The sequence below is a fragment of the Bos grunniens genome, chromosome 24 (genome assembly GCF_055505025.1).
Source record: "Bos grunniens cultivar Pamir isolate PY7600 chromosome 24, Bosgru_T2T1.0, whole genome shotgun sequence".
Taxonomy (NCBI): domain Eukaryota; kingdom Metazoa; phylum Chordata; class Mammalia; order Artiodactyla; family Bovidae; genus Bos; species Bos grunniens.
Window position 1 is genome coordinate 63,295,199 of NC_141188.1, and position 15,531 is coordinate 63,310,729.

A 15,531-nucleotide genomic window follows, 5' to 3' on the forward strand; every position below is an offset into this window, starting at 1 on the left:
GAAATGTCCCGATTTTCACATAAGAAAACCAGTGAAGTTCAACTGATTTTGAAATTCGGTAAGCTATGAGGTCAGCGAGGGCCTCATTTTTGTCCTGCCGATGCTAGAGCTGTGAGAAGATAAAATATTCTTAGGGTGTCACAGGAGCTCCTGGTTCTCTGACCACGTCATGAACAGAGAATATAAAACTCCTGAGCCTACTAAAAGTTTCTTCCAAGTCTTCCACGTAGTCCGAAGGAGCCTGTCAACTCTTAGATCTGACAGTTGCCCATGCGAGTAGCCACAGGCCCCCAAGCACTGCCTTCGAGGGACCCTGTGCCTGGTGATCACAGGGATGATCTCAGGAGCCTGCGCTCCACTCCTACAATTTTAAACCTCATTACACGATGGTCAGAGGGAAAGAACTGGGCAGCATTCCTGCCAAGCGTTTCTTCTGCTACCAGCCAGTCAAGGAGACGATTTGATGGCTATCACTTCCTGAGCTTGGCAAACTAGGGGTTCGAAAACTTTTTTCTGTAAAGAATCAGACCGTCGACATTTCAGGCTTTGTGGGCCACACAGTCCTTTGTCACAACCACTCAGCTTTGCAGGTCTGACGCAAAAGGAGCCGCAGACAACAGGGAACTGAAGGGAGGAGGCTGTACCCCCACACAGCATCACAAAGCAGGCCGTGGGTCAGATCTGCCCAGGAGCCACCCTTTTCTAAAGCCTATAGTTTCAACAAAAGAAATTTCCTTCACAAACTCCTGCACTCTTGTGATTCACTCTGAGACGCATACCCCTTCTCGTCAGCGGGGGCCGGCTGCCCCTCCTTCACCGGCTTCTGGGGCTTCTTCTCTCTCTTCTTCAGGTACTCCTTCAGCTTCTCCGCTCTATCAAGATACTCCGTACACTTCGCCCTGATACTCTGCTTGGCTTTATCACCTTGTGCTTCATCTAGTGAAGGGAAATGCAAGAGATTTTTTCCTTCAGTGTTCTTTACAGACAGATTTAAACTCTTAAGACACACTTTTCAAACAAGGAAAATCTATTTTGGAGGAGAGAGAAAAGATCATCTCTGGTTCATCATAATCAAATGATGATCCATCTTTTCTGATCCTTCATCCGGCAGGGTTCAACACTGAGTGCGAGTCAGAAAGAGCTCTGAGCAAGACACTGGTATACTTTAGGCTCACGCTAAAGAGTGAGCAGAAATCCGTAACATCCTGTGGGACTCATACTCTTCCCTTACATTCTCTGCAGATAGTTGAAAGCTGTTTATCTCACACAAAACCAATTATAAGACAAACAAAAATAAAGCAATATTAACCATTCCCACTAATGCCTATGTAAGCTTTACTTCAGAATATAAAAAGTGACAGAAATCCCAGATATTATGTGTACCACCAATACAGTAATTTTATTACATAAAGGCCCCAGTGAGGGCTGTTTGAAAGGAGACTTCAGCAATATATGCAGTTCATGAGATGAGCCCTATCCATCTCATCAGGTTAAGACTCATTCTTAGTTTCACTTTAATTTGACAGAAAAACCTCAGAATTAAAGAGGGAAGCTCAGAAGAAAATCCTTAATTACCCAACTGCTAAAATTTTTATTTAAAACAGTAACAGACAGAAAGACACTTTTTTAACATCTTATTTCACATGCATTCAGCATTAGGTTTAAAAGGTTTTTCTTTATCCGTTTCTCCCTTACTGCTGTATCCCACTGTCTAGAACAGTGCTGGGGATTGGGCAGGGGGCGATGTTAACACTGAACACAAATTTGGACATACACAAATGAAACGTCTCCCAACCTCTTTTTAAAACATTATTTTCAAAGAGACGTTTACAAAATGAGTAAGTCCGGATTACAGATCTGGGTACATTACCAGTAAAATAAAAACCCTCCTTTTCCTTGGCTAGACGGCATTTGAGTGTTTGGGTGCACAGAGCAGTAAGCGCGGCAGCTGCACACACTCGCTGGCTGAGGACTCAGGAACCACCAAGAAGCTGGTGGGGCTTCTTTGCAAAGTGATATTTTATAATCTTCTAGGATTGTATTTCAATGTTTATAAATGAAATAGGATAATCTTTTCTATTTCTCGGAACAGAAATGAATAATCTTTTCTATTTTATTGTTTTTAAAATAACAAAACAAACGATGACCTTACATTTAACCACGTGGAGAAAATACTGCACAGCATGTTGGTAGAGTTGAAGGGCCTCCTCGTAGTTTCCGGCTTTATCTTCCTGGGCTGCTTTGCTAGCAAGATCTATGGCTTTCTGTTTGAAGGGAGACAAAAACCATACCATCAAAATCAAAGCACAGGATAACTCTGAAGTCAATAACCATATTGAAAGCTTTCTTTAAAAATAAAAGCAACTTTAAAACAAATCTTTTTTTCTCTAAATCACAACTGCATGACGTTATAAATGGTGACTATTTATAAATGCAAATTACGTTTGTTACATAGGTAAACGCTATCTGAACACCACTTTACCTAGTACCAATCACTAAGTCTCACATAATTTTTCACCCAACAAAAGTCAAGCTCAGGGCTAGTAAGGAATAATAGAGTAAGATGAAAATTCAACTTAAAAACGTTGACGGAAATTCTCAAAAACCAAATGCTGTTACGTCTAAAGCGTATGACAGCAGTAAAATTTAAATGGGGGAGAAGCCCTTCAGAAGCAACAGAGCAATGAAACCATAGTGTGAAAAGTACCCAAATCTTTTAACTCTGTAATTAACTAAAAGGTTCAGTGAGCAAAGAGTAACCAGAGAAGTCTTAACAAATAAAACAAGACCTGGAAACTTCAAAAATTCTATAATGAAACAGGCAATTTTGGGTAGCATTAAAAAAACAAAAAACAACTACCAGAATTAGATCCATACAAACACCTCTAACTGAACTCTGACAAAGACACAGAAAGGCAGGTAAGGGCAGAGAGACAGGCCTCAGAACCAGCTCCAGAGCAACTGAACATCCATGAGCCAAAATAAAATAGAGAGAGAAGGAGAAATCGCAAACCAAACTCTGTACTTGTACAAAAACTAACTCAAAATGGATCATGGACTTAAACCATAACATCTTTAGACAAAACAAAGCCATCTTCAGCATCAAGGGCAAAGGGTTCTCAGACTCGACACCAAAACAGAACGCATGAGAAGGAAAAATAAAGCAGGCACGTAGATCGTGGGCCAGAAGAAAGAGGCCAGGGGTAAGCCAATACAGACACCGTCAATTAACTCACCGCAAAGGGGCAAGACGGGTATGGGAGGGAAGGAATAGGCTCTCCAATAAGTGGTGCTGGGGAAACTGGACAGTCATTTGCAAAAAATGAAAATAAGCATTATCTTACACCTTATACAGGTATTAACTTAAAAATGGATTAAAGATCTGAACATGAGACCTAAAACCGTAAAACTCCCAGAAGAAAACACAAGTGAGAAGCTCCCTGACACTGGTCTTGGTGACAATATTTTGGCTTTGACACCATAAAGGCAACAGGAGCAAAAATAAGTAAGTGTGACTACATCAAACAAAAAAAGCTCTGAACAGCAAAGGAAACAATCAACAGAACCAACAGGTAACCAACTGAAAGGGAGAAAATACTTACAAATCACGTATGTCTGACAAGGGGTTAGTGTCAGGAAAACAAATCAATAGCAAAAATCCAATTTGATCAAAAAAACGGGCAGAGGATCTGAACAAACATTCTTCCAAAGAAGACATACAGATGGCCAACAGGTACGCGAAAAGGGGCACAGGAGTGCCAGTCGTCAGGGAAACGCAGATCAAGACAACGAGATGCCACCCCACACCCATCCGAATGGCTATTACCAGAGAGCTCTCACCACAAGGAAACCGTGCGTGGTGACCGACGTTAACTAGACTCACCGTGGGGATCCTCTCGCAGCGTACACAGCGCACCAGGCTGCACGTCTGACTCTATGTGTCAATTACACCTCAAAGGTCAGGGGACAAACGAACTGAGCCTCGTCAAAAACCCTTGCTTTACAAAACATCCCATTAAAAGGATGAAAAGACAACTTACAGACTGGGAGATGTTTGCAAACCACATATTAGGGAAAGGACCAGTACTTAGAATATAGAAAGAACTCTCAGAAATCAACAGTTTAAAAACAACTGAAGTAGAAAACAAGCTAAAGACATAAATAGACATCTCACCAAAGAGGATACACAGACGGCGAGTAAGCGCATGAGACGCGCTCAACACCGCCAGCCGCGAGCGGGATGCAGACTGAACGCCACGGGCAGCACGGAACACGGTCAGAACGGCTAAAAGAAAACGCGGCAACACCAAACGGCAATGAGCACGCAGAGAAGGGAGTCGCTTCTACACTGCTGGGACGGAAACGGTGCAGTTATTCTGGGAATTAGGTTTTTTTATTTTTTACAAATCTAAACAGGTAACTACCATATGAACCAGCAACTGCACTCTGGGGCGGTTATCCCAGAGAAAGGAAGACTATGTTTGCACAAAAAATTGTACTTGAACGTCCTGGATGTCCTTCAAAGGCTGCATGGCTAAGCTCTGGTACGCCCACAGCAGGGATAAGTACTGTTCAGTAACAAAAAGGAATGGACTACTGATATACACAGCTTGGAAGAAGTATGCTAAGTGAGGAGAACCGATCCTGAAAGGGCACGAGTCCATTCATATAACCTCAAATGACAAAACCAGCTAGGCATCGTCAGGAGATAAGGATGCAGGGGGAAGAGAAAGAGAAGGGACTGTGGCTATAAAAGAGCAGCAAGAGAGATCCCTGTGGATAGAACTCTTCTGTATCACGACTGTGGGAAGGGATTCAAGAGTGAACTCGTGTGTCAGAACTCTGACAGACACACAAAGTAAAACGGGAAATCTGAGTAACACAGCGGAAGGTACCAAGGCCAACACCTGGGCTGTGACACTGCTACACGAGACGCTGCCCCTGGGGACGCCAGGGTGACGGCTACACAGGCTCTACTGCTCCTCACAACTGCATGCGGGTCTGTGATCATCTCAGAGTGAGATTTTCACTGAGAAAGCTATCTTTAAGATTCTACAATACGAACACACATACAAATAAGGAACAAGCATGCTTACCGAAACATTCCGCCTGGATTAATTTAGGTAGTAAAACTGTATTTAACAGAAATAAGAGCCAGTAGAAAAAGTGATCACGGTCATACTATACCAAAAATAAGCATACAATTAGACATTATTCATATAATGCAAAAACGAATCATACGCTATAAATAGTATATCTGGAAGCAGTTGCTCATGGACTGCATATAAATGGGATAAACGGGAGGAACAGGCCTTCCAGCTGCAGTAGCAAGAGGGAAGAAAAATAAATGGTGTGTTTTAGAGTTGATCAAACGTAGCAGTACATGTAGCGGAAAAGGTGATGGCACCCCACTCCAGTACTCTTGCCTGGAGAATCCCATGGACGGAGGAGCCTGGTGGGCTGCAGTCCATGGGGTCACTAACAGTTGGACACGACTGAGCGACTTCACTTTCATGCATTGGAGAAAGAAATGGCAACCCACTCCAGTGTTCTTGCCTGGAGAATCCCAGGGATGGGGGAGCCTGGTGGGCTGCCGTCTATGAGGTCGCAGAGAGTCGGACACGACTGAAGGGACTTAGCAGCAGCAGTACAAGCTTCATAGTTCAGATTGTTGAACTCGAAGCTTAATTTGCAAGTCTGGTCAGCCCAGCAGGATATAAAGGGTGGGCGCATCAGTCAGCCCTCTTTTTGGAACCAAAATGACACCAGCTGAAACCAGTATAGTCAGTACTTAATAATCTAGTTCCATATATGGTAACTTTTTCTGATGAAGTACGCCTCTGTATTTGCATCGTCCAGCACAGGAAAACACAGCTCTTGAAACTTTTGGCTAATGTGACTGAAAAGTGAGTTTTAAATTTCATTTAAGTGACATGTGAATTGCCACACGCAGCAGCCACATTGGACAGCAAGGGCCTCACCTCCACTCAGAGCTGAGGATTTGAGGACGAGCCTCTGCTGTTCCTGCTGAGCGCCTCACTGCATCCTCATCCCTGTTAGCACTTTGCGTTTGAGACAAAGTTAAAATCGCTGCCAGCTCCGTCCTCTAACGCTTTTGTCAGACTTACTGCCTAGCCTCCTCTTAGCGGTCAGCCTGCTCCACACGTGATGCTGAAGCCCGTACAGCACCAGGGAGGGGCACCCTTGGGCGGTTTCCCCCTGCAGACAATCAGCCCCCAGTGCTGGGTTGTGGTCTGTGTCGGCCTGGCTCTGTCTGGGTCTCAGCTGAAACCCTGTGGTCCCTGTGCACTCGCGTCCATCTGCTGAGGACGCTCTTCCCTCAGATTGTAGTTCAAATACCAGTTCCCAGAGAAAGTGAAAGTCTCTCAGTCGTGTCCAACTCTTTGTGAGACTGTATAGTCCATGGAATTCTCCAGGCCAGAATACTGGAGCGGGGAGCCTGTCCCTTCTCCAGGGCATCTTCCCAACCCAGGGATCAAACCCAGGTCTCATGCACTGCAGTTGGATTCTTTACCAGCTGAGCCACCAGGGAAGCCCGTCCTCAGGGAGGCTCCATTCAAAGGCCGATTCCCTGTTTAAAAGGCTGCACCCCATCCTCATGCTTAGCTCTCCGCCTGCCCTGCGCTTATTCCATCACACCCCAGCACACTCACTCACTGACCATCTCCTTCCATACGGAGAACCTCCACCAGGACGGGGGCTTCCATCTGTCATCTCTGACAATTTCTCTCCACCAGATGTTTCCCTGTGCCTGCAAACAACCCTCCTTCAGAGAGCCCTGACACTAACACCCCCTTCAGCTTGGTTGTTTCTCTGCTACTGTTGAGAACCCAAACTTCACCAAAGCAGCCTCTATTCTCTCCAGTTCCTTCTTTCTATATACCCTTCAGCTATCGACCTGGGCTCCTGTCCCTTATCTTATTAATAAAACTGCTCATATCAAGGTTCTCTGTGAAGCCAGATCCAAAGGCCAGCTCTGTCTTCATTGTGATCCCTCGACAATGTTCTACAAAAGAATATTACACTGTCCTCCTACCTCTCTGACAGATCCTGCTCAGTTTCCTTTGCTGATTCTTCTTCTTGACACTGAAAGATATTAAGGTTCCTCTGGGCTTGGGTGGGGCTTCTGCTTACTACCTCCCTAGGTGAGCTGTTCTCAATGATTAAAACTGATTATCTTTAGGCTGATGATTCCCAAATTAATTCAATTTGCAAACACATCACTCTTCTGTTTAAAATGCTCCCAGCAGCTTCTTTCTGTGCAGGTCGTTTTGGTTTTGGCCTGTCCTCTCCTACCAGAATATAAGCTTCATGAGGACAGGAGTCACGTCTGTCGTAACTGCTCTTTTATATTCCGGAGTCTAGCATGAGACTGACTGGACACTGGGATCAGCCAGGATCCAATCATCGACGTGGAGTTACAAAGGCCGGGGACTCCTGGGACTGTCCTTTTCAAGTTAGGAGACCATAACACGTGCATGCGAGAAAACCCTGGGAAAATTCCAGAACCACCTGTCTCAAGAGGAAAGATGGTAATTTTTCCCCAGTGCTCTGGAACCTACCCCCGCTTCGTCCTCTGACAGTTACTCCCCTCAATTATACCAGCGCAACTGTTCTCCCCAACCTAACTTCCCCCTTTTTCAAGGGAGCAATCCTTAGCATAAAAATGTATGTAAATCCTATCTTAGACTCACAGCTACAAAACACCAACAAAACACACCACCTCTCCCTAATTCTAAGATTCCATGTAACTAACAACTTACCTATCTCTTCACCTCCACAGCCAAGTCCCAAGGAGAACCCTGCGTGCATCTCGGTTTCCCAGCTCCGCCCAGAGTTGTCTTCCTGCTCCGACGGCCCGAGCCCTCACTCTCGGGGCTCCGGTGACCAGGTGAGCCCTCATCAGCCAGAGCCGTGACGCGGCCTCCTCTGCCCTCCCAGGCGTCACTCCTGGCTGCGGCACCACTCTTCTCAGGCTGCCTTCTCTCTCCTAACGCTGCTATTCCACTCGGTTTGTGCCTTGGTCCCTGTTCCCCTCATTCCATAAACTCCAGGACGCCCCAACCTCTGCTACCATCTGTGTGCTGCTGCTGCTGCTGCTAAGTCACTTCAGTCGTGTCCGACTCTGTGCGACCCCATAGACGGCAGCCCACCAGGCTCCCCGGTCCCTGGGATTCTCCAGGCAAGAACACTGGAGTGGGTTGCTCTGTGTGCCAGGAACCCCCAAATCCTTATCCCCACCCAGTCTAAGTTCTACATACAGGAACCCAACTGCTCAGTGGACACTTCCACCTGACTGTCCCCACAAGCACTTCAAGCCCCAAAAGCTCAGGACCCCTCCAGCCCCAAAGATGCTCCCTGTCTTCCTGTAATCCCAGAACCAACCCACTCAGACACTCAACAAAGAATCTGGGAGAAAACTCACTTTTTGAGTGGAGAGCCAGGCCCAGCTCCCCTTCCTCTTAGGTCCGTCTCTCACCAGCCCTGCCTCAATTCTCACAGCTACCGCACCACTCTGGCCTTCGCCTCCTCCCACCAGAGACAGAACCTGCCTCCTAACTGGTTTCAGTGCTTCCAGGCCTGCCACCAGTCAAGCTGTCCCTGTACACACACAATAGTTTTGTTCTAGAACAAAAACTGGAGCTTCCTGCTCCTCTTGACTCCCCACATGGAGCAGGATGGGGTCAATCACCTGCGCGCGCACTGCTGCTCGGGACGTGGCCAACCTAGGCTCAACCTCTCCCCGCACACTCCGTTCCCGTCACGCCAAACTACTGGGCCAACCCGGATGGCTCAGACTCTGCACCTCCGTGTGCAGCCTGCAGCCCACCTGGAACACTGCCCACCGCCTCCCTGTAAAACTCCAGCTTCTCGAGGACTCAGCACAGGCACTGTGGTCCTCCTGCTGGAAGCCCTCCCCAGCAAGCCTAGGAGACCTAACCATGTGTCCTCTGAATCTCCACTGCCCCCTGCACATCCTTCCAAAGGTCACAAAATACCCCAACAGTCACTCTGTATGTCTGTTTTCACATCAGCATATAAGCCCTTGGAAATCAAGGATGATATATTTCTTTTATGATGCCCCACCATGTAGACACTCTTAAAAACAAACAAACATTCCGGACTGAGGAAATGTGAGTTCCATGCACAATGAACGCGCAGTTTCTCCGGACTCTCTCCGAGGCCTGTTACACTTCTAGACTGAGGCCTCAGTTCATTTTCTCTACCTGGAATGCCTCCTACTCTCCTGTCCAAGAAGGCATGATTTTATCATGAAAAGCACCAACATATAAGCAGATAGGCCTGGATTCAAAACTACCTTCAACAAATTAACTGTATGTCTCTGGGTAAATCATAACCTTCATAAGCCCTGGATTCTTATACTGAGAAACTGAAGCAATACTCTCCTTGAAGAGCTGTTCTGAGGACTAAATGAGATCACACCCAACAACCTAGTTAGTTAGTGTCCATATCTCGCTTTATCTAAACTCACCATCACCTCCTCTGTGGGACCGTTCTCATTTCTCCTAGAAGAGTTACACAAGCCCTTCCTTTCTGCCCTCCCTCACTAGAGCATCATTACATTATTTTATTTGATTTTTAGTTATCTGCTTTCCTCCATTTGATTATAAGCATCTGGCTATGGGGACTTTTGCCTTGTTTGGTTGGAAAGTTATTTGTCAGTTAAATATTCTTCACCCAAATTTCCTACGTTAGAAGGTTGAAAAGGTTGAATGAGAAAGTGCACCTGACCCAACCACTGATAAAAATACAACTCATTCTCTCTTCCTGTTTAACACTAGCAACTATGCCTTTAAGACAGGTCAATCTCAAACTGATTCACTGAAGAACATGCATAGTCCAATTCCAATATAATGCAAACCATTATAGAATGAAACTGTAATCTTGCAAAAGAAAAAACATGGATAAGTAGATGAAGATTATATTGTAGGAAGCCTAAATCACATGCAGATTTTTGACAAATGAAACGCTGGTGGACTATGCAGAAGGTGGATAGCAACAAGGAAACAGATGGGCACAGGAAATCACGGCCATTATCTTGTGAACACTTTTAGTGGCGCATAATCTGTAGAAAAACGGAATCACTATGCTGTACAACTGAAACCAGTATAAAACTGTAAATCAATGAAACTTCAATAAAAAACACGTTTTACAGACGGTGGAATAAAACTATGCAGGTAACTGACATACCCACAGGGACGAAGACAAGGCGGGCGCTTCAGAAGAAGCCACCTCTGATACCCAAGGGAACAATCCTCTTATCAAGTGACCAACACTTTCCCAAGGACATTTGCCAAAAAGACCCCTTCTGAATGGGGTTACATTATTGTTGCATCTTAGTTTAGGAAAATCTTGTTGACAAAGATACACATATAAAAATTAACACACGACATTCTCTAAGAAATAAGTCACAGTTGCAATTATATTTTGTGAAACAAAACATTTTCATAATCTTTTTGGTCGATTTTCTATATAAAAGTCCCAAGCAAGCACTTCACCCCCTTTCCGGTGAAAATCTGATTTCGATTTAAGTCGGTCCACTTTCAGTGATCCCTCTTCAGGACCAACCGCTCTGGGCCGAGGAGACCCTCCGAGGACTGTCCTAGGTGCCTGTGCGCGTAGACGCCTTTTCAATCATTAAACCGAGAGGAGGGCTCAATACGGGCACTCACACCACCTTTCGTCCCAAACTCACCTAGTGGACTGCTGCCCTCGACACTAAGTCACATTCTAAACCCCACTTAGACTGGACAGGGAACAACGGACTGGTTCCAAATTGGGAAAGGAGTATGTCAAAGCTGTATACTGTCTCCCTGCTTATTCAACTTACATTCAGAGTACATCATGCAAAATGCCAGGCTGGAATCAAGATTGCCGGGAGAAATACCAATAACCTCAGATACGCAGATGACACCACCCTTATGGCAGAAAGTGAAGAGGAACTAAAGAGCCTCTTGATGAAAGTGAAAGAGGAGAGTGAAAAAAGTTGGCTTAACGCTCAACATTCAGAAAACTAAGATCATGGCACCCAGTCCCATCACTTCATGGCAACTAGGTGGGGAAACAATAGGAGCAGGGAGAGACTTTATTTTGGGGGGGGGGGGGCTCCGAATCACTGCAGATGGTGACTGCAGCCATGAAATTAAAAGATGCTTGATCCGTGGAAGAAAAGCTATGACCAACCTAGACAGCATATTAAAAAGCAGAGACATTACTTTGCTAACAAAGGTCTGTCTAGTCAAAACTATGATTTTTCCAATAGTCATGTATGGATGTGAGAGGTGGACTATAAAGAAAGCTGAGCGCTGAAGAATTGATGCTTCTCAACTGTGGTGTTAGAGAAGACTCTTGAGAGTCCCTTGGACTGCAAGGAGATCCAACCAGTCCATCCTAAGGAAATCAGTCCTGAATATTCATTGGAAGGACTGATGTTGAAGCTGAAACTCCAATACTTTGGCCACCTGATACGAAGAGCCAACTCACTGCAAAAGACCCTAATGCTGGGAAAGACTGAAGGAGAGAGAAGAGGATGACAGAGGATAAGATGGTTGGATGGCATCATTGACTGAATGGACATGAGTTTCAGTAAACTCGGATAGTTGGTGATGGACAGGGAGGCCTGGCTTGCTGCAGTCCATAGGGTCTACACAGAGTCGGACACGACTGAGCGACTGAACTGACCCCACTTAAGTCCTAGATCCGTTCGAGGGATGGGAGGCACTGTTTAAAAAATGTCTCATCTCAAAGAATTTCATTCCACAGAGGGTGAACAACTGTCTAAAATATTAGGATCACGTGCTTTACGAATAAAACACGGAACTCACTGCGGTAGGAAAGGTGAAGTAACAAAGGAGCTAAAGCCTACTCCATGGTCTTATTTACATGCCACACTTGGGGAGCCATCGCGGCGCACCTGAACGCACAGTCCAGGAATTCACGGATTCCTCAGATTCTACGCTCACGATTCTACTCATCTGACAGCTCGAAAGAAAGGCTTTGCTACAGCAGCTTGAGGAACCAGGAGAGGACTCCAATCTTCCTATTTTCGTCGGATCCAGAACAGTGCATTGCATGCATTCCGTTCTTTCCTCTCTCCCTTACACCTACTGGGGTCTATGCCTCTCCCTCAAGCTTCAACCAGTTCAGTTCAACCCACGCTGGTTTGAAAGGGAAAAACACCACACATACACACGGCAGAAAAGCCTCAACAGAAGTCAGGAGTCCTACAGAGCCGGGAGCTCCGGCGAGCCCAGGAGCAGACGCGAAGTCGGCCTTCTCTCCCCGGGTCGGGGCGCGGGCACCGCCCTCCCCGCCCCGCGAGGGGCGCGGCCGCGGCCGCCCTCCCCGCCCCCCACCCTCTCGCGCCGGGGATACCTGCAGGTTGGTAGGGGTGGACGCCATGGTGGAGACCCGAGGCGGCTCCCCGGGGAGGGCCTGGGGCGGAGGCAGGCAACAGGGCGACGTCGACTCACACCTGGAGCGGCCCGAACGCACGCAGGCCAGCGGCTTGGAACCTCGCGGCTGCCTCCCTCTGGAACCTGTTCGGAAACCGCCCGGCACTCAGACAGCGCCCGACCCTCCCCACGGAGCTTCCGCGATCCCAGCCCCCCGCGCCGGGCTCGCGTCCCGCCTCTGCCGCAGAACTTCCGCTTTCGCCATCAGCACGCGCCCCACCCCGTACCCGGCTGTCGCGGTCTCGCCTTCGCCCTGGGCCTCGCGAGGCCGGGACGCGGGTCCCGGAACCCCGCTGAGGCCTGGCGGAAGTCAGCCTGCGCGTAGGCGCACTACGGCTCCGCTGAGCCGGTGGGGTCGCTGGGGGTGCAGGGCTGTTCCTGCTTCTTGCTTTTGCGGCTGTGGTGTGCTTTGAGATGAGTTACTGGTTCTGGCGCCTCTCACGCGACTGAGCGTGGGGCGTGCTCTGTCGCTCTGTCATCCGAGCTCCAAGAGCCACTGATGGAGGCTTTGGGCCGGTTACCAGTTCAGTCGCTCAGTTGGGTCCGGCTCTGTGCGACCCCATGGACTGCAGGACGCCAGGCCTCCCTGTCCATCGCCAACTCCCGGAGTTCACTCAAACTCGTGTTCATCGAGTCGGTGATACCATCCAACCATCTCATCCTCTGTCGTCCCCTTCTCCTCTCTCCTTCAATCTTTCCCAGCATCTGGGTCTTTTCCAGTGAGTCAGCTCTTCGCATCAGGTGGCCACAGTATTGGAGTTTCAGCTTCAACATCAGTCCTTCCATTGAACACTCAGGACTGATTCCTTTTAGGATGGACTGGTTGGATCTCCTTGCACTCCAAGGGACTCTCAAGAGTCTCTCCAACACCACAGTTGAGAAGCATCAATTCTTCGGTGCTCAGCTTTCTTTATAGTCCATCTCTCACCCATACATGACTACTGGAAAAACCATAGCTTTGACTAGACGGATCTTTTTTGGCAAAGTAATGTCTCTGCTTTTTAATATGCTGTCTAGGTTGGTCATAGCTTTTCTTCCAAAGAGCAAGCGTCTTTTAATTACATGGCTGTAGTCACCATCTGCAGTGATTTTGGAGCCCTCCAAAAATAAAGTCTGTCATTGTTTCCACTGTTTCCCCATTTAGTTGCCATGAAGTGAAGGGACCAGATCCCATGATCTTAGTTTTGTGAATATTGAGTTTAAAGCCAGATTTTTCACTCTAATTTCACTTTCATCAGGAGGCTCTTTAGTTCTTGTTTGCTTTTTGTTATAAGGTGGTGTCATGGTTACCATTTGCTCTTCTGCAAAACGGGATCATTATGGTACCTATCTCAGGATTGTGGACAATGCTAGGGGTGCGTGCCTAGGCACATTGCACAGTGATGAGTGAACAGGAAGATCTCAGGATGTGTTAGAGCTGATTATTGCTCACACTTTACATTTCATCCAACAAACATTTTCCCAAATGGTTACTGTCATGGCTCGACGAAGCCCTGAGAATTTTAATGAAAATTGTGTCAGGCCCTCCTTTCAAGAAGTTTCCAGTAGATTGGTGGGGATGTGGCAGCTGAACAAATCCTGTGAAATTGTTTGCTGCTGCAGAGTCACTTCAGTCATGTCTGACTCTTTGTGACCTTATAAACTGTAGCCCACCAGGCTCCTGTGTCCATGGGATTCTCCAGGCAAGAACACTGGAGTGGGTTGCTGTGCCCTCCTCCAGGGGCTCTTCCTAACCCAGAGATCGAACCCACATCTCTTATGTCTCCTGCATTGGGAGTCATGCTCTTTACCTCTAGTGCCACCTGGGAAGCCCTGAAACTGTCAGATCAGATATTATTTATTCCATTTATTGTGACAGGGAAGGTTAATGGCTTGAGCAGCTAAGTGATTTCTGTGGGACGATGGAAGTCAGAGATTAGTGACAGAACTAAAATAAGACCTTTCCCCAGCATTCTGTTGTTTGCAGTCACGATTCTTTCTATTTTCCCCCTTCCTTTTCTAGCTTCTCAAAGGAAAGCAAAATAGATGTTTAATCACTCCAACGTTTTCTTTCCCACTCCTTCCCTAATTCTTTCTGAACATCTGGCATCTCCTAAATAAAGATCTTCCCTCCTGCGTCATATTTAGTGTTGGCAACTACCCAGTTCTTGAAATCTCTTCTGGGTAGTGTGCTGATGTCCTTTATCTCTCCACTTTCTCCCCTCCTCACTCTTAAGGGCGGAGTTCCCTCAGAGTCTGATACCCTCTTCTCTTTCACTACTCAAGCTTTGCCCATCTTATCTCCCTGCTGGGTTCTAGATGCAATAGAATAGAAATGGCTTCAAATTTAAATCTCTAGGCCTTCCCTGTCCTCTGCCCATCATTGACAGCTGCCTCCCAGAGAGCTCCAAAAGCCATGGGATTTTCCCACAGGAAAAATCCAACGCAGTAAAAGTCAACTTAATTATCGTGTACTCCAAACTTCCATCTCTTTGCTCCTCAAAATAAATATCACCAGCTCTCCATCATCCAGGCTCAAAGTTGAAGACCCCTCTCTGCCTGTGTGTACCAGTTCTTCCCACCCTTCTGTCCCCTTCCAGTTACTGATAAAATACTATAGCGAATCCAGTCCTTAGAATGGCAGCACATACTAGACATTTAGTAAATATTAAACTATTTAACTGAGCTGCGTAGAACAACCTCTGGTTCCTTAATGACTTTCAAGCTTGATTTTGCCTGAAGATACAACCAGACTCCAATTTACCTTTCAATTCAATCCCTAAAGGTTTACCGAACTCCCACTAAAGACAAGTCTACTGCACATTAGGAACCTATGAATATGAATAAGATGTGGTCTTTGCCATTTAGGATCTTACAATTTAGTGGAAGGCACAGACATGTGATAATGAAAAGAGAATTTATTTGAGTACCACAGTTGAGTACCACTATGTGCCAGGCTGATTTAGGTGCTGGATGTGAACCAAAGAGTCAGTAATTTCTCTTTTATAACCTATACAGTTGATACCATGTACTCCCTAATGTGCAATGAGAAAAG

The 15,531-nt window shown here is 46.6% G+C and overlaps 1 protein-coding gene across 1 annotated transcript in view; it reads right to left on the minus strand.

The window, feature by feature from the left end:
- The window catches only part of VPS4B (vacuolar protein sorting 4 homolog B), a 28,884-nt gene extending 16,207 nt beyond the window's left edge, over window positions 1-12,677 (minus strand). The window contains exons 1-3 of the mRNA XM_086373723.1: window positions 12,418-12,677; window positions 2,153-2,264; window positions 780-936 (exon numbers count right to left, since the gene is read on the minus strand). Coding sequence (XP_086229849.1) covers window positions 780-936; window positions 2,153-2,264; window positions 12,418-12,444 — 296 coding nt within the window. The 5' untranslated portion in view covers window positions 12,445-12,677. The remainder of the gene's footprint in view (window positions 1-779; window positions 937-2,152; window positions 2,265-12,417) is intronic.
- Window positions 12,678-15,531: the final 2,854 nt, after the last annotated feature.